Here is a 26,258-nt window from a genome sequence, read left to right on the forward strand (position 1 = left end):
GCAAAGAGTGCTTGAGCAGCTGTAAATGGAAGTTTTCTTATGATTTATTCCAAGTTATCCCTATCATTTATTGACTGCACTGCAGTTATATGTGCTGCTCTGCCCACTCAGTGTGTGTACAAAGCCTGATGTTGGTGTTGTACCCAAGGCTTATCTGGGGAAAACTGAAGGACTGGGTGTTCTAAGAGGGAGAGATCTTACTCTGGTATCAGTGACAAGCAGTAACTGTCCAAAATGTGCAAGCACTCATAATAAACCAACATAAGAAGTTAGTTTTATTTGTTTTCCGACCCTTGAGGTCATGAATGCCTTTGCAATAGAAGACATATTAACTTGTTTATTTTAAAATTGTGATATCTGTTTCTTGGATGGTTCTCTATTGAAAAATTTCCTATATCTTGAGAATCTCCAGTAGCTTGTTTTCCTTCAGCTAATTTTTTTGATGATTGACTTAACATCCATAATTAATGTTCCTGCTGCCTCCAGTGATGTGATGTTTAGTAATAAACCACCAATTCATTAATTTAATCTGACAAATCAGCACAATGGCTTCCTCCCCCCATCATACAAAATCTAACAATTAAACACTTGGCAAACGCTTCCGTTTACTTCACTGAGCTCTGACACTGAGAATGACTTTTACTTTAGGCACTGAATTAATCCATATGTCAAATTCCAGCTCAAAAAACTGGGTGTGATGCCACCAGAGCAGCCTCTGCCAGTGAAGTGCAACAGGATCTACCAGATCATGTGGGCCAACAACGGCGATGCCATCAGCCGGCAGTACGCGGGCACGGCAGCCCTGAAGGTAAGGGGGGAGCCTGCCTGCCCCCAGCAGTGCCTGGGGATACAGGGCTCATGTGCACTGCAAAACCCTGGGATACTGTCTGGGTTTGAAAGGGTTTCCTGCTGAGGAAGGCAGGAGCCTCCCTTGAAATGGAAAATGTAAACCCCCTCCCTCCGAATTGTTATCGTTTGGAAATTAAGGGGCTCTCAGGCAAAGATACAGGAATAGGAATAACAGAATAACAGTTCTTTACTAGGAAAATCAAAAATACAAATGCAATAGTACAAAAAAAGCACTCACAGAGTCAGAGCAGGCCCTGTCCCCCTGTGTGTCAGGGTGGTGGCACAGCCCCATCCCATGGGGGCTCAGCCCTCCTGCAGGGCCAGCTGTGGCTCTGCTGGAGCAGGGATCCTGCACAAGGGGGGAGTTTTCCTCTGCAGCTCCAGGGCTGCTGGAGATGGGCCTGGGCTCCCTCTGGCAATGCAGGGCAGCAGAAGCTGCTCCTCTGGCAATGCCCTGGGCAAAGGCTGCTGTGCTGTCCCAAAGCTCAGATTGGATCCAGGTAGGAATGCTTGGCTCCTCCCCTGGGCGCAGCATCTCCCCATGGGATGATGGAATTGGATCAGCCCTGCAGGGACACTCATTGCCCATGGACAGCAGAGATCTCCTGGAGGAACGATGGCTTGTGGAAGAGATAAAGAAAACTGCCCAATGAACAGAGGTGATAACTGTCCCACCTCTAACAGATGGCAATAGAATACACACCCCCAGCCACATCTTGCATCTCCAACCTAAGACAGATATTTAAAAGTTCACCAAGTTCTCTGTGTGGTTTTGTTCTGGAGAGATGAGGCTTTGCAATGGAAGAAGGTTTTGTGCTGTGCATGGTGTGAGTCAGAGAAGAGTTGAGTGCTCCCTGCACTTCACCTGCATTCTGTTCTCTTCAACAAAAACCACAGCAGGGATAAGAGATTGAGAGATATTAACTATTACATCCATTTATATTTTATTATGGTTATAGTACTTCTAAGCAGTAACAATACTTAAAGAATACTCTAAAGTTCTGGAGATCAAGCTATGTAGGTAAATGAGTGATATTAATTAGCTGTGTTTTCTAAGGACTCTTCTTAATTAGCTGTAATGCACTCTGTGTACCAAGATCAAGCATGAAACTCCTTGCTCTGTACTTCCACTGCTTTGAAAAGTCATAGAATTTGAGGTATTTGCTGTGTGTGACTGGTGGAACAAATTTTAGTAGTGTTTACATTTGGCATAAGAAAAATCATTATGGTGGAAATGCTTAACCCTTAAATCTCTCTGTAAATATCTCTACTGAGCTTTGATTAGTTTGCACTAATATTAGATTGCACTAATATTAAAAAAAAAAGCCTAACATGCTTGTTTTCATTGAGTATATTAAACTTTAAATCTGAAGTGCAGACCTCAATTTATAGATCTAAATTTTCAGCCCTTCTGCTGGAAGACTTCTCCACCCACTGTTGAGGTTCATGGATTAAATTAATTATTTTTAATTGTGGTACTTCTTTTAGTTTGAAAGTGAAACACACTTGGAATATTCTTCATAGGAGTTGATGTTGCTTTTAGAACTGCACTGTGCCAGTGTGTCACTGAAAATAGAATCCTCTAATGAAGTGTAACTACAAAAACAACTTTTTATTCAAATTCTAAGCCTTCTGTGGCCTAGAAACTTTCTTTTGTTTCTGAGGCTGTGAGGATATGTGCTGCTTTCCCCCAGTATGTTATGTTTGTCTTATTTTGGTAGCAAAAGCAGTGAGATAAAAACCATTTTTCAGTAAGCTTCAGTCTTCTCTACTGTTCCAGTAGTGTTCCTTTTACATTAAAGGCCAAAAAAAAATAAAGGGATTTTTTCTCTTGGAGGTATTGAATCATCACAGTGATTGATGTATTTAAAGTCCTGCTTCAATGTTAGCTGGCTTATATGTCCAGATTTGTCTTCTGTTGGAATTTCCTACTGAAATTGTAAGTCTATATAAAACACAGGATTCTCTGCAGAGGCAATGCCAGAAGATGCTCTTTGAAAGAAATCAATATTTTCAACTTCTGTATGAAGTAATTACTTGAAGATAATTCCTGAGTTTCCATCTATTCAGTTCTGAGTTTCAGAGTGCCAAATCCTTTGAGCTGAGCCTGCTGCTCCAAAGTTTGATGTAAAGATTTGCATGTTGTGTGTGACAGGGTGACTTCACAAGGACTGGTGAAAGGAAGCTGGCAGGGGTGATGAAGGATGGAGTGAACTCTGCAAACAGATACTACCTGAATCGTTTCAGGGATGCTTACAGGCAAGCTGTCATAGGTAAGAGCACAATTTCAACCCAGCTGAGCTGTGGTATTTAGAAAAGATTATTAAATCATATTGGTTTTGTCTTTCTGTCTGATTTTTTTTCCCTGTTGCTTAAAAGCATTGTGACTGGGTACATGTCTGTACTGGACTCTACAAGGAACAGTCTCACTTTGGAATTTAAGCAACACTCAATTCAGAGGAATTGCATGCACTGTGACTCATTGGAGGCTTTGCCCCAGCTTCATTTTAGCATTAAATGTCTTCTAGCATCTCTTTTTTTTAAGACAAAGTTAAATTTATGTAGCAAGTATCTCTTAAAATCATGAGGAACTCTTGTTTTCCACTGAAAGTAGCGTTACACCTTCTGAGTTTTCAGTTAAGGAAACATTCTCTTCAGAAAGACTACCAAGAGCATCATTAAAATGCAGCATTTGGAAGGAATTTACAAACTCTTACCATGTATCACTTTTAACTGTTTCTTGCTTGATATTTCCTGGGGTTTATTTAGATTTGATGCAGGGCATCCCTGTGACAGAGGACCTGTACTCCATATTTACAAAAGAGAAGGAGCACGAAGCCCTGCACAAGGAGAACTTGAGGAGCCACCAGGAATTGATCAGCCAGCTGCTGCAGAGCTACATGAAACTGCTCTTGCCAGATGATGAAAAATTCCATGGAGGTTGGGCACTCATTGACTGTGACCCAAGGTTTGTTGAACAGAGCTAAAATTGATCAGCTGCTACTCTGACACCTCTGTTAATTACTACTGATGTTAAAAGGTTTTGATAGCTGATGTGTGAGCAGTTCTGTAGAAAAGGACAGGAGTGCTTGAAGGGTTTGAACACTTGGAAAAGTCATCTAAACATGTGCTTTCCCCAAAGTGCCATAAAAATGGTGCATGCTGGAATGACCTTTGAGAGATCATCTGGAAATGGATGGATGTGGTTAATATTGCCAAAATGTGGCAGGTACCATGAAGAGAACTTGTGGAACTAAGGGTGGTTAAAAGGGAGTGCTTGAGGAGCTGTTGTTCCTTAATGCTTTATAGGGAAAGTGTAATTGAACTGATCAGATTGAATCCTTGGGGAATGAGTCAGCAGCTGGACAGTCTGGATTTCTGTTCATGGAAAGTAATGAGCATAAACTCTGAACTTCACTCCTTATCAAGTTCAGAGTTCAGGAGCTTGCAAGAGAAAAATAGTGGCTAGATCCCCTGCAGGTTATACTTCAGCATCTACAAATAGCAGAGCAGGTTGTTATGACAGCTATTCAATTCAGGGCACAGGCTCATCACCCTCACTGAGTCTGAGGTATTTTTCCATTTCTCTGGTAGCATTTTTAATAGCTTGTGGGCTTTCTATTTATTTTTGGACCTTCTGCTGACATATTTGAGCTGTTAGGTAACTTGAGGATGGAGAGAAACTGTTGCTTACATGGATTTGATAACACACTGTGATTGAAACTTCTTGTAACTTGGGTTCAGCTCTCAAAGAGTGTCCCCAAAACACACTGGGCACAGGCTACAGCTCTGCAAATAAAACCTTCTACCCTGTATTTATTTTCCTTCCCTTCAGTCTCATCGATGCCACTCATAAGGATGTGGATGTGCTGCTTTTACTTTCAAACTCTGCCTATTATGTGGCCTAGTAAGTTACCACTTTCCCTTACTCTGTGTAGTTTCTTTTAGCAGCTCTGCCTTAGATTAGTAGGAAGCACTAAATTCTGTTTCTTTTTTCTAGTTACGATGATGAAATCGACAAAGTGAATCAGTACCAAAGGTTAAGTCTTGAAGCTCTGGAAAAAATAGAAATAGGTAAGAAAACAGTCACTCTGTCTTTTTTTGAAAGCTCTTAACAATGGCTTGAGCACTTACCAAAGCATCCTACAAATGTATTGAAGCAGCAGTCCTTGAAGTGGGGCACATGCCCTGGGCACCCCACCCAGAAATGGCCCCTCTGGCTGGTGACAGATGCCAGGCTCCTCCTGCTGCTGGAAATGGAAGCTTTGATCACTGGAAGGTTCTAAAATTTTCCCTCTTTCAAACTCCTAAAAGAGCCACGGAGCCATCCAAACAGATTTCATTGTTTATCAAATGGCAGTAACAATTTTGCCAACTTCTGTAATGAGTCATGGGTTTGTGCATTCAGGGCTCTCTTCCTTTGATCCAAACACAGCTACTGGCTCAGAATTGTACTTCAGATCTGTTTCACAGCCTTGTAAATCTTCTTTCTCAAGGGCTGATAACAAACATGCTGTTACAAAAGCACCTTATGATGCTGGTTTAATTTATTTGCTATAGAATGTAACATCTGCAGGTTAAATCCAGCATTTTCTGCTGGAAGCATTAAAGATGTGATGTCTTTAAATCATGAAAAAGGTGATCCAGGTGGGGAGAAGGGAGTGTGTGGCCTCCTGATGGAGTTTAATCCTCATTACACAACACACAGTGATTTCATCATCTCCTGCCTAACTTTCACTGTGTCTGTGCAATTTCTGAGCATTCAGGGGAAAGGTCTCTCTCACTTGTGTACTGGGGAGATTTGTATCCTGAGGCACAGAGCAGAGTCCAACATCTACATCCACACCTCATTTAATGTAGATTATGCAGTGCACTGAAGTACTGGTCTAAGTCTTGAAATTTCAATTACACCCCCCTGATAAAAATAGTAGCTTTCCCTTTGATCCTTGCAGGAGCATTCCCTAAAAAACCCACAGGATGTAAAAAGTGTAAAACTTTTTTTCCCTTCTATTTGAAAGGGTGATCTGCAATAAACAATCAGGCTGGATTGTAACAGACATACAGAGAGTCTAATTGCTTTTTTTAAATTATTGATTGTTTAGTTAATGTGAAAATCTTTCATTTAAAGTGTCAGTCCTGCTCCTATGAAAACATGAAGCATTTTAGGCAGAAAAAGACTGTCAGCACTAATATAGCCTTAGGTGCAGGCTCTGCAGTATCTCTTTCAGTGTTTGGTTAAAGATTTCTAAAGATTTCTCCTGGTTTCTCTCTCAGGGCCTGAGCCTACTCTCTTTGGCAAACCCAAGTTCTCTTGCATGAGGCTGCATTACAAATACAAAGAAATGAGTGGATATTTTCACACTCTCAGGGCTGTGGCTCGCAGCCCAGAAGAAGATGGAAAAGGTTTGTGTCCTGTGTAGAAGTTTTAGACATAGAAGTGTACCCAATGTGTTGGTGTTTCTCTAAAAAATGCTTGTTCTATTGCTCTTAAAATTTATCCTTCTTCAGAAATCACTCCTATAAAGTCCTGTTGTGATGTTGGAAAACAATTTAAAAAAATCACTCAGATGTTACTGTTTTAATAGAAAGAAAAATAAGTTTCTCTCTAGAACTTGAGTTATTTCCCTGTCCAGGTCTTTACTGCTTCAAAAACTTAGAAAATGAAGTTAAAATTAACTCCTAAAGAGGTAAAGAAGTCGATTTCTTTAGTGAAATCAGTGTCTGGAAATGATCTTGCTTGTTGTTTAACTAGATTAAACAAACACTAACAAGGGAAAAAAATATCACTTCATACCTGGAGCACTGAGTTTTGTCAGCAAGGATTATAATAAATAAAATTGCTTTTCTTCCTTCCCCAAACGAGGCAGTGTGGCAGTGATTTGCTTAATGCTGAGTATTTAGGGCTGAAGGAGAGTTTATTTTTGAGGTTTGTCTTGTAAGCTTTTAATCAGAATTGCAACTTGAAGGGCACAACTGCTCTGCAGGGTGAAAGGAAAAAAGCAATAAAACCAAACAAAATTATGTTAAAATTAGACCTGATTCTTTGTAGATTGTGGAATATGGGTTTTTAAGGGTGTTTGTAAGTGTCTGACAGGCTGCTGCTTGGATTTCAGACACTCTTCAGTGCATTGCAGAAATGCTGAGAATCACAAAGCAAGCAATGGGAATGGATGTGCCCATTATTGAGAAGAAGCTGGAGAGGTGAGTTCCTCAATGATGTGATCCTTCTGTATCCCACCTTTGCTCTCATCTCAGCTGCTTCTCCCAGCTGAGTAGAAAGTGTAGCAAAAAACCTTGTTCTTTTTACAGGTATTGCCCTGAATATTGACTGAATATTTGCTAAATCTGGCTACTGGGTATAGACAAAGTTAGGGTTAAAAAAATGGAGAATTCAAATCCTTTTTCATCAAAAACTAAAGTGCCTGCAGAAACTGCCTGTTCCCCTTGTTTGGCTACTGTTCTGTATCAACCCTCCTTTGTTGGTTTCAGCTTGATTCACTTATACGGGTACAATATTGTTATGTAAAAAAAAGGATTAAATTTATTATTTATGTAAGAAAAGGGTAACTTAGGAACTGAAATGTCCATTTCTGTTACAGAAATAGACTGGAAGACAGTGTACACTTGGTGCTTTGATTGTACATTAAAGGTCTTCTTCCTCTTCTAGGAGGAGCAGCAAACCTCATGAAGACATCATTGGCATTCGGTCTCAGAACAGAGGGTCCCTGGCCCAAGGCAAGAATTATTTACTGAGCAAGTTCTCCTCCCTCAATCAAAAGGTGAAACAAACCAAATCCAACGTAAACATCAGCAACCTTCGGAAGCTGGGCAGCTTTGCCAAACCTGAAGTGAAAGTCAATTTCTTAAAGCCAAATTTGAAAGTGAATCTTTGGAAGTCGGACAGCAGCCTCGAAACCCTGGAGAACCCAGGGGTGGATCCGAAAGCCCCCAGTGAATCTGACACAGAAGCCTCAGACAACGACTCCTTCCACTCGGATGACTTCCTGAGCAACTCCAAGTCGGACGAGGAGGCGCAGCTGGGGGGGTCCCTGGAGAACATGGGCCCCACGGACTACGTGCTGCCCAGCTGCGGCATCATCGCCTCGGCTCCGCGCCTGGGCAGCCGCTCGCAGTCCCTGAGCAGCGCCGACGCCAGCCTCAGCCTTGCCGTGCCGGCCGCGGGCCAGGACGCCGCCCTGCCTGCCGCTGACAGCGCGGAGCTGGGGCTGGCCAAGCCCGTGGATGTGTACTGCCAGAGGTTCGTGCAGGATGCCCAGAGCAAGGGCTGCGATGTGCCTGGAGCTCTCTGAGGCTGGTCCTCGGGAGCCCCACCACGCACCGACCCAAACCAGCAGGAGTGCTGCCAAGAAGGCAGAACCCAAAGCTGAAGCTGTTGCAGACGTTCCTTCCAGGCCATCGAAGCTGGATGTTCGCTCTTCTGAGCCAAACCCTCAGCTCTTGGCTGTGGGTGGGCCTGACTGCAGCAAATGGCACAGGAGCCCGGGCTCTGTGTCCGGGGGCCACGAGGCAGGACTCCACGGCACTCCTTCCCCCGCCGACGGCAGCAGGGCCGTGTCTCCCTTCGCTAAAATCCGCAGCTCCATGGTCCAGGTTGCCAACATCACCCAGGCAGGATTGACTCAGGGCATTAATTTTGCTGTGGCAAAGGTCCAAAAGAGCCCTGCGGAACCAGAAGCTTTAAATGAAATCAAACAAAAAGAACTGAGAGAAATGTTTACGCAATGCCAGACGAGAATAATTCAGATCTAGTTGCTCATTTGGGAAGTGTTCTTCTAGCTGTGGCTTCTAATAAAATAACCCAATGACATCAGGACTATTGTGGCATGAACTGCTACTGGATACTGGGATTGATAATAGGTAATTTGTTTACAAGCAGTGAGAGATGCAAATGAATTTGGTTCTGATCAAGCTTCAGAATTCCCTCAGGCAGGTGAGACAGAACCTGTATAAACCATATTTAAACAGGTAGCTTAGACACTGGGATTCAATAAGCATGCTGTCTATCTTAGATGTGTTGCACAGTTATTTTTTTGAGACTAATTTTGTAGCTCTTCTGAATTATGTAGAAAGTATTTATACTCAAAGGATGATACTGCACTTCTCTGACCTTACTTACCTTGCACTACACCAGCAAAATAAAGTACCGGTAAATTACATTTTATTTATTTTTGGACTAGCATTTTTACTTGTTTTCAATGAAGTTCTAGATGCAGCTCTCTGAATTGTGCCTCTACAATGGGAACCGATGTGTTTTTGTTGAATTTAAGTATGTTAACCAGAAAGTAAGATTTCTTTGCTATCCTTTTCTTTCCAGACATCCTGGGACACTTTCATTATAAATGAATCTTAGAGACCCAATCTGAAATACCCACAATCCTGCAGTGCAAATTTCTTCTGTAATTGGTTTTTTTCCTCACTTGTTTTGACGTGGGGGGAAATGAAGCAAATGTCTTTGAATTGTCTTGCCCATGTTAAAGCAGTTAATTTTTTTAAATTCCAAACTCTGCCCCTTTGCTCTAATTTTTTGTCTCTGTAAAGCAGGATGAGCCAGATACCTGCCCATCAGGCACTGTGTCCCTCTGTGCTAGGATTCTCTCCAAGTATGAAAAACGATGCAAAATCCCAACTAACATCTGAAGCAGAAGGCCAGTGCACTGCTTTGTAAGATCAGGGTTGCATTAGAGCATAGCTGTCAGCATCTGTTCAAGACCAAATTCCTGACCAGCTCCAGCTTTGCACCTCACAGGGTGGAGCATCTGCTCCTGCTGGGAACTGGATTAAAAAACCCCTTTGCTCTGTGTGTCCAAGGATTCCACCTATTAAATCCTCCTTCCCAGGAATGCCTTGCCATGCCATTCCAGTCTAGGACCTTGTCCAGAAGCTGCTGTGAAGCAGGACCTTCCTGTGCTGTGGTTTGTGACTGTAAGCACCCTGACAGACCCAGTGCCTCTGTCCCTGTCCCTGTACTGTAGATAGGCTGCACGTGGTGTCCCCACAACGTCGTGTCCTGGCCTAGGGTAGCTCTGTGTCTTAGGACTTGTACTGTGTCTGAAATCATTTATCACCTGAAACTTTGATAAACAAATTTGGTTTATTTATTTTATTAAAGTGATGTGGGTTTGGGTTTTTGTTCTTTTTTTGAGTGTCTATACTTGTGGCTATATTTAAAATTAAACTACTGCTGTATTTTAATGTGAGCAATATACATGAGATATTTTAATAAAAAAAGTGGAATCAAAAGCTGGGCTTGGTATGTGAGATGTTAAGGGATGTGGGACTGCAGGGCTTGGGGGTTTCTTTCAGAATTCCAGACACAATTGCCCTGGTAGTCAAGGGACACAGCCATGACTTCACTTCTTTATCCTCTTTGAATGGTGCTGCTTTTCTGGGCAACTTGTGCCAGGACCTCACCACCCTCACAGGGAAGAACTTCTTCATATTTCATCTAAATCTACCCTCTGTTAGTTTGAAGTCATCACCCCTTGTCCTGTTCAATGTCCTTCCAGCTTGGGAACTGTCCCATCCCTGGCTCTGAACTATTGGAGATGGCAATAGGCACAAAAACATCCCCTGAGGCAATCTTAGAACCCAACCCTGCATTCCAGCCCAGCTGCCTTTTGAAAAGTGTTCATTTTCTTCCTCATTTGTTCAGTTGCTTCACTTCACAGTAATGCAGCACAAGTCAGGCAAAACCATGAATATTCATTTTTAGTGTTCAAAAAAACAAAAAAAAAAAGAAAAGAAATAAGCTCTAAGTAATTTGAAACAGCACCAAGCTTGGCTCAAGTTTAGGATACACAAAAAATGTTTCTCATAATAAGTACTCATTATTAGTGTGAAGAGACAAAATATCCAGATTGGCTGTACAGCAAAAGCCCTCATGTTTAGAACAGGAAAATGCCATAAAAAAGGGGGTTCCTGTCCCTGTGATTTCAATCAGCAGAAAGCACTAAGTAAACCATTTAAACACCCTGCAGTACTGCCAAGGTAGAAAGTGAAGATGTGTTTTGTGTGAGTAAAGGAGTATCACCCACTGTCCAGTCATCGTGGGGATTTTTAAGAAGCTGTACCAGGACAAAGCTCACTGGAGAAATTAGAGAAGTCATGGTCTGCTCTAAGCACAAGGCAAATACATTTCATACCTGAGCTGGTCAAATCACTGCTCGGTTCCACACTGTGATACCATCACAATGATGCTGCTGCTGCTCTGAGTGTGACCTGCCCCAGCTCACAGAACAGCACAGAGAGTGAAGGCAGCACCTCCTCCAGCTGCAGCTGCTGGCCAGCTGAGAGCTCTGATGCTCACAATTCAGCCAAGCAGAAATTAGAGCACAAATGTCCTCCAGAACAGAGCATACCACTGCTATGTTTGAAGGGCTCTGGCTTAAATTCTCTTATTATTATTAAAGGGAGTAAGTTTACACAACCTCAGTATTAAAGTTTAATATCAAACAATTTGCTCAATGTTACCAATTTTCAATTACAAAACAGGGTCCAAAAAAATTCCATAAAATATGTTTAGGTGGCTGAACAGAGTTAAGCGCGTTCAGACCGCAAGGGTAAATATCCATAACTTTTTGGTATAAATTATCTACAAAAACTGGTATGAACAATATTCCAATCTTAGTATGGGTTCCACCTAGGATTAGAGACATTTTCAGGGTGACATCCAGCAGCTGTTAAAGTTCATTGCCATTGACACATTGCTGCTGCTGCAGCCTGGCCTTGCGCAGGGCCTCCAGCTGCTTCGCTCGCAGCCACCGCTCCCTGGACAGCGTCGTCTGCCCCGCGCTGAGCGACAGGAACCTGGGGGAGCACAAAGAGCCAGTCAGGAACAGCTGCTGCAGCTGCTGCTGCAACCCACACAGCTCAGACCCAGCCCAGCTCACTCTGACCCAGCCCAGCTCTCTCTGACCCAGCTGGCCTTCAGCAGTAAGAAAGCATGGGATGAAAGCAGGGAGGGAATACTTGGCCTAACTAAGAATCTCCTCTGCCTCATTCCTCTGGCTGGCTAGTCTGACACAATTCAGCTGCAGACCAAGGGCTGGCTCAAGCTGCAGCTTGCTGGGAAGCCCTGAGTGGTGACAGGCACCACACCCACCTGGCCACCAGCAGCATTTTGTGCAGGTCATCGGCCGTGACGCTCTCGGGGTTGTTCTTGCGCATTTCCACAAAGTCTTCTTCCACCGCCTGGAACAACACAGCGTGGAATTATGGAGCAAAACAGATCTCAGGAGGAGATAAGAACACTGTAACAAGCTTTAGATTTCAACGTTTCAACTCTGCTGTCCAGAAGTGAGCCTGAGAAAAAGCAGGCTACTTCTCATCTTTGCAAAGAACCCAGTTTCAAAATGAGCTTTAGAAAGCAGGTTACATGCACTGTTCCTTATCTAATAAATTCAGTATATACTTTACAAACCCTTGAAGGCACATCAGGATGTGAAAACACTTCTATTTGGGTTTTGTAAAACTTAAAGGAGAATCACTGACAGGGCAAGTACAGTAAGTGTCTACTAAGGTGCTTTCTATCCAAATACACTGCTGAAAACAAATGAGGGAAGTGTCCATACCTTGGTCACCTCATCAGATATACTGTAGTCCAGCAGCCTCAACAAACTCAGGTAAATTCGGAATTTGTTCAGCACAGAGGGCAGCACTGCAGTGAGGAGGCTGCTCATGTACTCTTCCATGTTCGGGGGAATTATCTGTGGCTGTAAGTGGACTTGGCAATCTGACTGAAAGAGAAAATCACATTTCTTTCATCTCTTTCCACATCCCACTATTTTCTATTCCAAGACTAATTTACTCTCAGAAGCAGCAGAAGCCACCATTTCCCAGAACCAAGGTAAGATAATTCTTGAAACATTCCCCAGCTCACGTTTTGAACAGCTCCTGATTCAAGCAGGAGAGCCAAGGCTCAGTGGACAAAGCTGGCATGTCAGAGAGCAGATGTTTGCAAGCTCAGGCTACTGCAGGGGCAGTGCCACATCTGTGCCCATCACCTCAGAACCCACCATGCCCGAGGGAGGCTTGGAGAGCAGCACATCTCTGCAGCTTTACCCACTCCCGAGTCCTTCACGACCTCACCGCCCCTGTTCAGGCAGGAGGAGGGAAGCTCCGTCTCTGTTTTCTGGCCACGAGGGAGGAGGCAGCAGCTACTGCCAGTGTCACACCCTCCCTGGTCACAAGACACGTTTCCTGTCCCCGCTTGTCCCTGGCAGAAGCTGGAGGCCCCTCCCTCCCATACCGGCAGGAGCGAGCGGCCCTCGGAAGTGATCAGCACATTAATGTTGCATGGGAATTCCATCCGGTGGTAATTGAAGTCATAATCCACCTTCTGCCAGGTGATCAGGTTACCCAGGGCTGTCACATTATGGACACCTGCAAGAGCAACAATGAATTCCCTGAGCACTGGACCTAAACAAATGTCAGCCCTGATTTTTGTTTCCCCTCTGTCTTGGAGGAGCAGCAAGCAGAAGGATTCGTGCAATCATCTTGTTCCTTCTTGGGTCTGAGGTGTCTTCAGAGACAACCACTTCTGAATGTGAATCAAATTAAGAATTCTTGATTTCAGGCCCAAACCTTGTCTGGCTTAGTGCATTAGTACATGAGTTTATAGCTCATGTCTTCATTGGCCCTACAAAGCCAGGTATCTATTTAGAGAGAAAAACAAAAAAAAGCACTCTCTCCTCAAAAGCAGAAAAACATTAGCAATTTAATTTTGCCAATTTTTTAACAGTAGTCACTTGCCTTACGTGGAATTAAGTTATTTAAAATATTGACAAATCAACTGGTTGACCCTTGGGATTCTCTCTTTGAAAAACCAACATGTACCTGACAAACTGGATTTCTCTTCAGCAGTTACTGCATCAAATGACAAAACTACTGTTATGGTTTTGCCTTTAAATACTTAGTACTAATTCAGTACATTGTAAGTAAAGGCAAAGTTAGCAAATAAAGGCAAATTTAATATTAGGGTTGACTTCTGGGACATTTTTCCATTTGAAATTTCTAAGCTGTAGCTTCCAAGAGTTCCAAACCAACTACTACATCTGAAGACACTCTAGGATTAAATTTTGTTCCCAACGCTGCAGTAAGAAATGAAAAATTTTTACTTCTTTACACTAAATTCAGTAGAAAACAACATCACATCAGCAAAAAAGAAATAAAATTACCAAGCCTTTTTTATCTGCAACTTTTAATATCTAAAATATTATTTTTCACTAAATGCTGAGTATTTTTGAACATTACAGACAAACATTTTAGAAAACCTATAGACCAGCACAGTGAGAGTTCTCTCTCAATGGGAGTTTATCATATTTTAACTATTTTTTGGAAACAGACAATGCAGAGCTTGTTGCTTGTTTTACTATTTTCTTTAGCAAAATTTTGTAGCTTTTCTAAAGCTGAGTAGCAAAAACTACTGAAAATTCAAAAGCAATTGAATAATTTTAATGAGCAACTTTTAAGAGCAGTAATTAAAAAAAACAAAGCAGTTTTCTCCAGACAGCATTTTTATTTTAAAATTAAATTACTTGCAGTGATTTCCTATTGTTTCATAGGATCTCCTGAGTTGGAAGGAACCCCTAAGGATCATTGGGCTCCAGCTGCTGGCCCTGCACAGGACAGCCCCAGGACTCACCAAGGACACCTGTACTGTACATTCTCCAGGTACTGAGCTTTTAATGCAACTCAGCTCTTTTAAGTGAGTTATAATTAAATTAATTTCTAAAGCTCTGCTGAAAGCATGCTACACAGTGCTACATCAGCTTGTAAGATAGAATCCCCACTATTTTTAAGACAGTAATAGCAATCTTTTTTCTCCAGTTCTCAGGGATGGTTTCCAGATATACAGTAAAAATTTAGAGCATAAGGCATCAGCATATGCTTTGCCCACTTCACACACTATCACAGGAAACTGAAAGGCCACTCCAATGAATCAGAGTTATTTTGGTAATGAAAAATTCTCCCAATTTGTCTTAAGTTGGCTGAGAAGGCTGCAGGAAGCTGCTTCAAAGCAGTGCAATAGGATGTAGAAACCACAAAGAGTTTTGCACTAGACCCCTTATCAGCGGGACACGATTATCACCGTGTCTTGCAACACAGCAGCTTTTAACCTCCCAAATGAGCAGAAGCTGTGTACCTGCAGTGTCCAGCTGTCCCTGCTCCAGCTGGGTCTCATCTATGACCAGGGAGGTGTTGCTGGCCAGCTGCAGCAGCCCGCTGACCAGGCGGTTGGCCGTGTAGTCCTTGTGAGGGGTGAAGCGTGAGTGGTTCATGCTCTCGATGCTCATCCGCAGGTGGTAGGACTGCAACCAGAAACAAAGCATCAGCACCCCAGGGAATGCTGCTTCCTGCAGCCACAGCTGGCCTGGGAGCCTGCACAGCAAAGCAAAACTTGGCACTGCAATGCTTTATCCCTAACATCCAAATGCCGTGTATTTCAAAATTTCCCAAAGGAAAATATTGCTGTTAGGAATTCCTATCACCTGTTCTGCACATCTAGGATGAGCTCAATAAAAAATGATTTATTGCAGCAATACTGTTAGTGTGACCCCAAATTGAATTATTGTGGCTTTTCTGCAGAGCAGTATCCACAAACTTGAGTAAGCCCTAATGACACCATTGTAGCCATGATATTTTCTGAAAAATCTTTTCCTTAGGATTTTTTCTCCTGAGAAGCTGAGAGGCCTGAGGAACAAAATGTAACAATGATTATCTGCTGCTGTGGAATGCAACAGGTGCATCTGTGATTGGTCTCATGTGGTTGTTTCTGATTAATGGCCAATCACAGCCCAGCTGTCTGGACTGTCTCAGTCAGTCACAAGCCTTTTTTTAATTCATTCTTTTTCTATTCTTAGCCAGCCTTCTGATGAAATCCTTTCTTCTATTCTTTTAGTATAGTTTTAATATAATATATATCATAAAATAATAAATCAAGCCTTCTGAAACATGGAGTCAACATTCTCGTCTCTTCCCTCATTTTAAGACCCCTGTGAAGACCACCACACACCATAATTTAATAACCCAAATGTCTAAACACATCAATCCAGAAAGACCAAGTAAAGCATGCAGCATCTGCCTGTCAGTTCAATACCTCTGAGGAGAGGATTTCATTGCATATTCATCCTAGATGATGAGGCACACAGACTTCAACACACAGGCCAGCCCCATCTCTATTGTTACCTGCTCTCTACAGGGGAGCATTTCAGCCTGCCTTGGCCAGGCTGGATCAGTGAGAGCAGGCCCCCCAGCCCTGCCCAGGCACAGCCCCATCTCTGTTGTTACCTGCTCTCTAAATGGGGAGTAGGAGAGCATTTCAGCCTGCCTTGGCCAGGCTGGATCAGTGAGAGCAGGCCCCCCAGCCCTGCCCAGGCACAGCCCCATCTCTATTGCTACCTGCTCTCTAAATGGGGAGCAGGAGAGCATTCCAGCCTGCCTTGGGCAGGCTGGATCAGTGAGAGCAGACCCCCAGCCCTGCCCAGGCAATGCTTACTGCTGGCACCAGCTGCTGGATGAGGCGGTACAGGTGCTCGGTGAAGGCGCTGCTCCGGGGACAGCCGCTCAGGTTGACGGTGAATTTTCCCAGAGGAAGCACATCCCGTCTGCCATAGCTGCAGCAAAAGCAGCACAGGTTAGGCAAACACCTGGCTAACACTGGGTACAGGTGTTAGCAGCTGGAGCATTGTGTGGTGTCTCTGACAGCCAGCAGGATTTCAGAGCACACACACCGAAATCAGCCAGCTCCTCTGCCTTCCTTCCCCAGTGCCCAAGGAGCTGAGCCAGGCTGAAGCTGCTCCTCACAGCACCACACAAAAGCAGTAATTTACAGTACTTGGCCTTCCAGACATTCTGTTCTCCCTGTACCCTGCTGTTACTCAGTGAACACACTCCATTCTTTTCCTTTCTGCTGTCCAATCTCAACTTCCCTCCTTATCACACTTGTTCATCTCCTTTACCTGCCCTCAGATTTCCTCTCCCTCTTCTCACTGTGTATCACCTCCCCAGTCTTGACAACTCTCAACCTTTTTGTGATACCAGCTAAGAGAGAAAATACATTCTAGGCTAAGTGTTGGAATATTCACAGTCCCACAAAAAAGAATGAGAACAACTAGTTTTGATTTTGAAGACTAAAATGACTAACATTAAATTTGGGCCTGAACGATAATTTCTGAAGTTTCACACTTAAGATTTTAATCAATCCAAGGATGCTGCTCTTTCACCCATAGATAGTTTAAACCAACATAAAAATAAATTTCTATCACATGCTAAATAGAACTTACCAATAAACAGGCTTACAGTTAATTAAACAAATTCCCACAATGTACCTTGCAGTACCTAAGCAATAATTCCTGCAGTCAGGAAAGGCTGTCTTTGGGAAGTCAGTGGCATGTCCTATTCCTTAAAAGAAGCCAGAGGCAGAAAGATGTTTTCATACCTCTGTTTAAAAGCATCTTGGAGATTCTGTCAGCTCTCAAAGCAGCACTGAAAGTACACACTGCCATAAAGCTGGTCTTTTATTAATATTTACTGCTATTTCAGACACTGAAACCTGCCTTTGTGAGTATTGTGACATGACAACTCTACCTGGAAAAAGTATTACTGAAATAAGTATTATTTAAGCTACTTCTGCCATTTATTTGCAGACTGGTGAAGAACCCCATAGAAGGAGATTTCTTTTAAATGATCAATACATAAATTCTCAGCACACATGTAAATACTTACACTGTAGAAATGAGATGCAGTATCAGGTATTCAGCAGCCAAACTGTCTCCCAAGAGGGCGTGGGTGAGGAACCCCAGCAACTCTGCTCTCACTGGTGACAGCTCAGACATGAAATTAGAAACAACTGGCAAAAAAGCAGAGGACAAATGTCAGAAAATGTTCTTGTTTCTCACCCTCTTCCCTCTATATAAATTTGACTTTCTGTCACAGTTTGATGAAGAAAAATGTTTATTCCAAAGCAGTCAAGGAAAAAACCCTGAATGCTCATTGGTTTTTTCAATTGGCTTTGGACAACCTGAATCACTCAACACTTCCTTGGAATTTATTTTTTAAAAAGATTAGATATTGTGTAATGCATTTGCAGTAGGGTATGAAGTGTAGAGCCAAATTTATAAAATTCATAGCTGCTCCATTTTATATTAAAGGCAGAAAAAACTTCTTACATATTGCTCAGAACAAGCAATACAAGGCACTCAAGGAAGAAAGTCATAAATATCAGAGGTCTGCATGCAATAATTCAGTGAAAAAATAACAGTCAAACAAGGAATAGCACAGTTGCTTAAAAGCAGAATTGCCTTATTTTGTGCACAGTATTAGAAGTCCCTGTATTATCAGTATGTTTCTTATTTCCAGTATCACACTAAATTGGAAATCTAATTTTCCAGCAATTCACAACTCTCTTTGAAAACAAATCAAATCTTATGGCTGAACAACATGGCAAAATCCTTGGGCACGTAGAATGCAGAACCAAATTCCACATAAATCACTTTTATTTCAGCCAAATAAAAATGTAAACATCATATACACACAAACATCTGCATCCTGTGTAGCACTGCATGCAGGTAATTTACCAAGATTCACCAATCATTTACCAAGATTTAAATTCAAACCCTGCTGTTGAGGCATTTTGCCTCTGAGCAAAGCAGCATTTGTTCAGATGTCCTGGAAAGTGCCAGACACTCACAGGTTTTGCTCTCCTCTTCGTTAAGGCAGGCAGGCAGCAAGGGGTTAATGTGTTGCAGCTTCTGTGCCAGAATGACGTGGATCCTGGGCACTAGGGAGGCCGGGGGGCTGTGCACCCTCTGCTCCTCCATGGTGTCCATGCACTCCATAGGATCCAGGCTGGAGCTGTCCCTGCAGAGGGGGCACAGCACAGCTGCACTCAGAAACATCCCACGGGAATTTCTGTCCCTCTGAGCCACAGCAGCTGGAAGCAGGCCAAGAACAGAGGAACAAACAACATCCCTGCCGGCTCCTGCTGACTCCTCCCACACTCTAACCACCTTCTTCAGAATCTTTATAAACACCACAAGTACTGAATTACAATTACATAATGACATATTAACACCAAAGCAGGCTCGACCCAAAATATCTGGATTCTATTATTTTCAGAAAATAATCAAGCCATTTTTTTCTGAAGAAAAAAACCAACACAACAAAAAACCCTCAAACCAAACCCCACAAATAAAAATCACATTTATTATTTGCTGCATATAGGCTGTAGCTTCAAGTAAAATATCACACACTGTTCTGTCCAGCCTGTACTGAAGTCTAAAGAGAAGCTTTTAAAAAAATAAGGTCATTTACTACATTTGTCTCTGTAAGCACATGTGGGATTTTCATCTCCCACCAAGTTCTGGAGCCTGACAAGATCTTCTAGGCAGTCACATTACATCTCTATCACTGGCTGAGTAAAAGAACTGTGAATAAATAAACCCTAATGTACCTCTGCTGGAACCTGGAGGTATTACCTCTTCATTTAAGAGTTCAGATACACAAGCTTTGCTCTCCCTGAAGATGTCTTACAAAATTTCTTCCAGGTGGTTTTCATTTTTAGAAAGTAAAATCCCTAAAGTGACTCTATCAGATGACAGTAAAGTTTAGCACAGATTTCATCTTCTTGTACTGGTTTTAAAAACTGTCAGGCTTTATTACTTCAAAGCCACTTCAGCAGTTCATCCACACACTATCCACACTCTGTCCATTAAAAGAGATTCCTTTTGTCTGTATTCAAAATGTTGCTGAATGCCACCATTTTGTCTTCTTGTTACAGAATGACACAGGGAAAAACCCACAAGCACCTGTGACAGTGCAACTGAGCTGTCAGTCTGGGATTAGCTGTCACACAGATGATAACAAAAAGCAGCTGACCAGGCTGAGGTAGTTTTTAAGAAGCTGGCACTATAAAGGATTCACATTGCACTCTGGGTGTCCTACTTGCCAGAGATGAACAAACTCACCAACAGAAATGATTCAGAGTGCAATGGTTCAAGACATCAGCAATTTTTATGTTAGATTTTGGTCAAGAGTTTTATTTTGCAAATTGACTTCTTGCATCCTAAATGATTTCGTATTTTGTCAGGCAAGGAATTGCAGAACAGCAGGTGAAATGGGAGATTTCTATCAGTGGATTAAGAAGATGAGATACCTTAATTAGTGAAAAATCAACCCATTTTTTACTCATTTTGGTCACTATCACTCTATATGCAGACATGCAAACTTTTTTCTTATATTCTTCAGAAATATTTACATTTCTGGTAACAACTTCCATGGACTTAGAAATTACTTCAGAAGGACATTTACAATTTTAAAGCTTCCTTGAAAGCTTTGCTCACTATTCACTCATTCACTGAAAATTTAGTACATATGAAAGAGTACAAAACATTTAACTACAGAAGCATTTTCTGCTTTACAGACTGTAAAACAACCTAAAAAAAGATGCACTGGGTATCCAAGGATATGGATGTGCCAGAGCACATTGGACTTCAGTTTCCAGGATGCTGGATGTAACACTTTCCTCATCAAGCTATTTTAAAGCAACAAATTCACTTCTCAAGCATAATTATCATGTATTTATACATTTCCTTGTCTGCTCACTGCAATAAAATCCTGCATTTCAGGGCAGCCTTACCTCTCTTCACTGTTCACTATGCTCAGCACTGGATCCACAGACAGAACACCAAACACCTCCAGCACATCATTGACTTTGAAGCTCTCCCAGCTCTCATAGATCTGCCCCAAAGAGAAAATAAAAAAAAAGAAAAAGCTGAGGCAGATGGGCCAGATGCAGGACAGCAGAAAAGCTGTCAGATAAAGGAAACTCAGGAGACTCAGCTGTGGCCTGAGAACAGTCTGAGTGAAGGAAGAGGTCTCCCCTTGCTCTCAGTGTCACCAAGCTTACACTGGGAAAGGGACTTGTCAGGGAGTTCACAGCAGTTTTATGATTCCATGCTTTTTCTATTGGCATTCTTTGCCACATGAGTGTAAACAATTGTATTCTACTCTGATTCATCAAGATTTGCTAAATAAGAGAGAAGTCAATACAGCAACAGCTGTGTAAAGTTTCACAGTAACACAGCATAGCAGTGAATCAAGGACTATTTCAAATTCAGTACACAAATGTGTAGTTTATTGGATTTTCAGCTTGGTTTTTCACAGCTGTTTTTCAATTAGAGGAAATATCCTAAAAGAAAAATACCAGGGCTCAATACCAGCTGCACCCTCAAGCATCTAATACTGGAATCTTTTTCTTTTAAACTAAGTGGGGTGAGATGGTGCAAGCTCTAATAAATGCTGCTGAAGGATTCCAGCAATTCAAATGCAGCACTCAAGAAGAGAAACATTGTGTTAGTGAAGAGAAAGAATGTAATTATCTCTGGAAACAAAATTCTGAATTGGAGACACATTTCTGTGCCTAGAAACCAGTGCAAGGCTGATTCTGAGAGCACAGCCTCAGCTCTCCTCTCTCACCTTTACAAGACATGCTGGTCCCTTCTCTCCTGGCAAGGGAAAATTTAGGTCAAGTGGAGGGGAGCAGTTGGGAGAAATGACATGATGACCTGCAGAAGCTTCTGTTTCTAATCTCTTTGGCTCCACACATCCATGGATATCACCTCCACTGCCTGAAAAACAGGATTTGCAGGCTTTTTAAAAAGAAATGCAGAACTTAACAACTTTCTTCAGTGAGCAACACAGAATAAAACTAACTTAAGACATCTGAGACAAGAATATTTAATAATGCAATATACTTGACAGAATAACCTCTTAATATGAGAAGTCTCACAAGTGCATATTATATGTAATCAAGTTAAGTGTGAGAGAGAGCTCTGGCAGATCTATGTGTCTTGGAAATCCAAACACGGCCAGAAATCTGATTTTCAAAATGCAATGTTTAAACCAGGGGAAGGATTTTTTTTTTCCTATAGTCCATAGGACTGCAAAAGTAACATTTTTCTGCACTTCATGTTTAAAAAAACAGGTCAGAATATGCATAAAACCCAGTTTATACTAAAAATTTCTGTAAATTGTCAGCAAGTCATACAGCACACATATAACACTATAGGCTTTCCACACTCCTTCAAATCAAACCACTGACTTCAACAAAGCCTCCAAATCATAAAGGCCGCAACAACAATAATAATTAAATAATAACAACAACAATGAAAACAACTGCCAATATTTCAGGTTTTAGCAATGATTTTTGGCCAAATCCTGGAAAGATATGAGAACAACCATTGAGCTCTTACCCATGTGCTGCTCCTTCTGTTTGGAGGGATGCAGGTCCATGTCCTCATCCTCCTCGTAGCTCCTCTTGTGGCGGCTGGGGGTGTAGGAGGTGGAGGGGCTCACCCGGGCCTGGCTGGCACTGATGTAGGCGTGGGGCCAAGGGTTAAGGAAGCCTCACACTGAGCAGGGAAAACTCACCCACACTAAGGTTTAGTTGTGGGGTTTTTTTAACAAAATCCTAATTTTAACATGCTCAGCTACGGGTGTTTTACAGGAGACTCTCACTGTGTAAGTGTCCTGCTGTAGAAAATGCCAGTGGCTCAACTGAAGTTTCTCTTTTCCTAAGCATTTGCAACTAGAAATTAACAGAAATTTTCAAGGCTCTCCCAAGCAAAAATGTCTACTTAATCAAAACAAGTGCTCCTAAATTAATTTGCATTCTCTTTGTGCATATTACATGCCATCAACTTTCTTTTTTTCTCTTTCTACACCTACACCTTTCCAGATTCACTTTAAAAAAAGAATTTTTAAATAAACTTATTCCTTAAATCTAATTAATTAGTTTGTGATCACTGATTGTATAACAAAGCACTGGCTCAGTCAAAAAAGATATTTCCTTCACCCATGCAGATTCACCAGGCACTGGAACACAGTAGAAAGTCTGTCTCTCTGAGGTGACTGTTTGTGGGGAGTTCAAATCAATTTCCTGCTGAGGCTGGAATCCCAAGAGAAATTCTGTTAAAAATCTGATTACAGTTTGTTTTCTTTTTTTTAAACTAACCCCACAGATTCAGTTACTCAGCCAGAAGTTACAATTAACATGTAAGACTACATAACTCAGGAAAAAGTGAATATATAATGTTTTGATTCAAATTGCCCTGCACTACTAAAAGCAACTATTTTCCATAGCAGACAGATTCAAGGTCATGGGCACTCCCCCCTCCACTCAACCAAAACAAATTTTAAATACAACAGAAACAGCTGGAAGCCTGTGGAAATTAGAATGCCAGTGAGCAGTTATGAATACTCTGCTTCCCAAACCAAAGATTAACTTTGCATTTAGAGCAGTATCTTCAGAATCCATTGCCAAGTACCAAAGAAGCTCTGTCGCACATAAAACTACCACTTTCCATTCCAATATTTCTTCTCTAAGTTCATATAATTTACAGTACTTACCCCACATTCTGCCACATCTCTGTATTTACCAAAATGCAAAACCTGTCAAGAGGGAAAAGGCAATGCAATCATTCTGTTTCTGACAGCATCCTGAACATCAATCACACCAAAATCACTGAAGCCCAAAGCCCCTCACAGACGTCCTGCCAAACCTTTCATCATTTTAACATTTTCTATTCCTCAACAGAAACGTAACAAGTTATGTTTTACTGATGCCACTTGAGCTGAACACAGTTACTATCAGTGTCCACACTCCACAGGTTTAACTCTCAAACTAGAGAAATACAAGGACCAGAATGAGTAAAATGACAAACATTTGCTAAAATAGTAACTCAGTATTTCACTTACACGTGCATTTGTGTTTGGGTCAACTGTTTCATAGACTCCCATGTAAAACTCAGGATCAAACATATCTTGAACCATGCAGCGAAATTTCACTAAGCTGTTGGGTTTTAGGTAATGTACAGGAACATCATTCAGTGATGGGACCTGTGAAAAAACAGATTATTCTATACAACTGGTATATATTGAGCAGTGCTCTGAAGTGAGCCAAAACCAGCACAAAAACTTAATTCTCTGACCATCCAGTATATCCTGCCCATCACACCTCTATATTTATAGCACACTTAATATTTTCTGAGTGCATTTCCCATCCCACTTTAAGCAGTGACAAAGTGTATCTATCCCAACACCTTCCTGCAATGGCTGCTACAGATAATTGTTACAATTCACAGGCACTTAACAGCTCCCAAATTCTTCCAGTCCCAAATACTGGACTATGAAAGAAGTGGTTATAGGTCACTGGAACTGTACGAAAACTGTACAATATTTGAAACTAACTTTTAAAGGATTAAACAGAATTTACTACTTATCTTATTTCTACTTAACAGCACTTCCACCATGTGCTATGTACCAGCAGTACTGGAACAATTTGTATGCACAATTTCTTATAACAAAGGGTCCTGGAAAACCTGTATGTTAATTTCCAAGTCCACATTGGGGAAGTCTTTTTCACACAGTTTTACATGACAATGTGAAAATAGAAAGAAAAAAAAAAATCAATGCCTAAGCACGTGGTATAACTTCAAAGAATTTGCAATATGAATAGGGTTTTCTAAATCTGAAGAGAAAATATTTGTTGAAAAAGCCCACGTCCAACATTAAAATGCAACAAAAGCTGTAAGTGGCCCTATAGGAAATGGCATTTTAACAAAAGTGTATCCTGTCATGTTTTTTTGAGTAAGAAAATATTATTTCAATTCCTTCTGATGTTGTAAAGTTTACTCAATTTTGCCATTAATACTTTGATTTAGGCAACCATTTAATACTAAATACAGAATACTTTCACAGACAAAGAAAAATAATTTTCACCTGGTTTTAGTGACAGAACAGATTTGATCTGAAAGTTTCTAATCCCACTATCACTCCCATTACATCATTTCTGCTACAGCCCTTTAGAAAAGTATCAGCTTTTGAACTCAACTGTGCACACTTTATTTTAAAACCTAAAGCACAGCTTCCCTGCTAAACTGCTCAAACCAGGCCTGACTCAGCTCAATAAAGCACAATTTTAGTAGGAAAAGCATTTTTTCTTTAAAACCTGAAGGTCCAGGCAACTATTTATTCAACGCACACAAGTTTTGCATTGTGATAAAAGCTCCTGAGAGAAGAGGTTTATGAGCAGCAGCCCGTGGTGCACAGTGAGGACTCACACTTCCCCAAAAATGACAATATTTGTCATCTCCTGCCATCTACTGACTGTGCTACAGAGTGGCAGCACCCACCAGCGATGGCCTGGGGGAAGGAGGGTGCTGAAGGCAAGGGGATGGATGGGCTGGGATTTCACATCCCGGCTTTGCACTCAGGTTAAGGCAGCCGAGGTGCAAATTCCACATCCCAAAGCTTGGGCGTGAAATTGAGCTGCACACTTATCGTGAAATTGCAGGACTTTATCAAAAGCAAGCCGCTGCAATAAAGTGTAAAAAAAAACCAACAAAGCTTAAGAAAAAGTATAACTCGAAAAGAAACAAACACTCTTACCCAGTTAGTAGCATTATTTTCTTTCAACTTCTCCTTGAAGTATTCAGTTACCTTCTTCTCCCAGTCAGAGTTTGGAGCATTTTGGGCTACAAAAAAACAACATATCAACGTCCCCGTTATCACCACGTAAGAGACTTTTACCCAGCATTCTCCCAGCACATCAAACAAACCCAACTTTCACTTCTATCTTAGGGAAGTAAGTGCATCTCGGACTAATTTATTCCCCTTGCAAGTCACTGACTTCCCATTTCAAACCACTCGAGAAGCACAGAGCCATTCCTGGGAGCAAGGGAAAGCTCCGCAACACCGCAGTGGGCACGGGCAGGAGCCGAGGCACCGCAAATTTTAATGCCAGTATTCTTTTAGGGAAGATTAAACCCAGATTTAATTTTCAGTGTCTAAAATAACCGTAAATAATCTTAAAAAAAAAAAAAAGTATTAAGCCGCGGCTGATAGCGCTGGTACCACCAGCCGCGCTCGGCAGCGCGGGCAGCCAGCACGCGTTGCTGCCGGAACCCAGAGGTACACGAGATACACAAAACACACGCTGTAGACGAGATATATAAGATATTAAACAGATACATAAGACACAGAGCCGGGCCCCGCCACCACCCCACGAGGGAAAGCGCCGTCCGGTTCCGGGCGCCCGCGGGGCGCTCCCGCCGCCGCCCGGGGACGCGGGCCCCGCCTCACCGAAGATGCCCTGCACGATGCTCAGGGGGCTGTTCAGCCAGTCGCCCACGCACGGCATGGCGGGGTCGCGCCTCACCGCGGGGCTGCCGGCACCCTGCGGCCGCCGAGTCCCGCTCGCCAGCCCAGCGCGGGGATCACCGCCGCTTCCTCCTCCTCCTCTTCTTTGCCCTCCTCCTCCTCTTCCTGCGGGAATGGCGGCCGGGCCCGCCTCCAGCCCCTCACGGCTGCGCGCGGCCGCCGCCGCCATC

The 26,258-nt window shown here is 42.3% G+C and overlaps 2 protein-coding genes across 2 annotated transcripts in view; one reads left to right on the top strand and one right to left on the bottom strand.

Moving 5' to 3' along the window:
- Positions 1-10,110, top strand: part of INPP5F (inositol polyphosphate-5-phosphatase F) — a 38,671-nt gene extending 28,561 nt beyond the window's left edge. Inside the window, 9 exon segments of the mRNA XM_036385439.2 lie at positions 680-808; positions 3,005-3,122; positions 3,619-3,817; positions 4,685-4,756; positions 4,850-4,923; positions 6,124-6,252; positions 6,963-7,050; positions 7,517-8,144; positions 8,146-10,110. Coding sequence (XP_036241332.2) covers positions 680-808; positions 3,005-3,122; positions 3,619-3,817; positions 4,685-4,756; positions 4,850-4,923; positions 6,124-6,252; positions 6,963-7,050; positions 7,517-8,144; positions 8,146-8,619 — 1,911 coding nt within the window. The 3' untranslated portion in view covers positions 8,620-10,110.
- A 1,188-nt stretch (positions 10,111-11,298) lies between these two features.
- On the bottom strand, positions 11,299-26,155 carry MCMBP (minichromosome maintenance complex binding protein). The gene is made up of 16 exons (XM_036385440.2): positions 26,011-26,155; positions 25,318-25,403; positions 23,626-23,766; positions 23,278-23,319; positions 22,715-22,816; positions 22,122-22,251; positions 21,346-21,497; positions 20,507-20,607; positions 18,560-18,729; positions 17,596-17,719; positions 16,367-16,484; positions 15,014-15,179; positions 13,118-13,251; positions 12,441-12,605; positions 11,972-12,060; positions 11,299-11,676 (listed from the first exon to the last, which is right to left on the bottom strand). The coding sequence occupies exons 1-16, from the start codon at positions 26,066-26,068 to the stop codon at positions 11,550-11,552; spliced, it is 1,905 nt and encodes a 634-aa protein (XP_036241333.1). The 5' UTR covers positions 26,069-26,155; the 3' UTR covers positions 11,299-11,549.
- Between the last annotated feature and the right edge of the window lie 103 nt (positions 26,156-26,258).

Source organism: Molothrus ater, chromosome 8 (genome assembly GCF_012460135.2).
Source record: "Molothrus ater isolate BHLD 08-10-18 breed brown headed cowbird chromosome 8, BPBGC_Mater_1.1, whole genome shotgun sequence".
Classification (NCBI taxonomy): Eukaryota; Metazoa; Chordata; class Aves; order Passeriformes; family Icteridae; genus Molothrus; species Molothrus ater.

Excerpts from the sequence above, each read along its gene's own strand:
- MCMBP (XM_036385440.2), bottom strand. The coding sequence starts at position 26,068 with ATGCCGTGCGTGGGCGACTGGCTGAACAGCCCCCTGAGCATCGTGCAG. Across the intron at positions 23,320-23,625 it reads ACCCAAACACAAATGCACGT|GTTTTGCATTTTGGTAAATA; the intron begins GTAAGTGAAATA and ends CCCTCTTGACAG. Across the intron at positions 18,730-20,506 it reads ATAGTGAACAGTGAAGAGAG|GGACAGCTCCAGCCTGGATC; the intron begins GTAAGGCTGCCC and ends CCCCCTCTGCAG.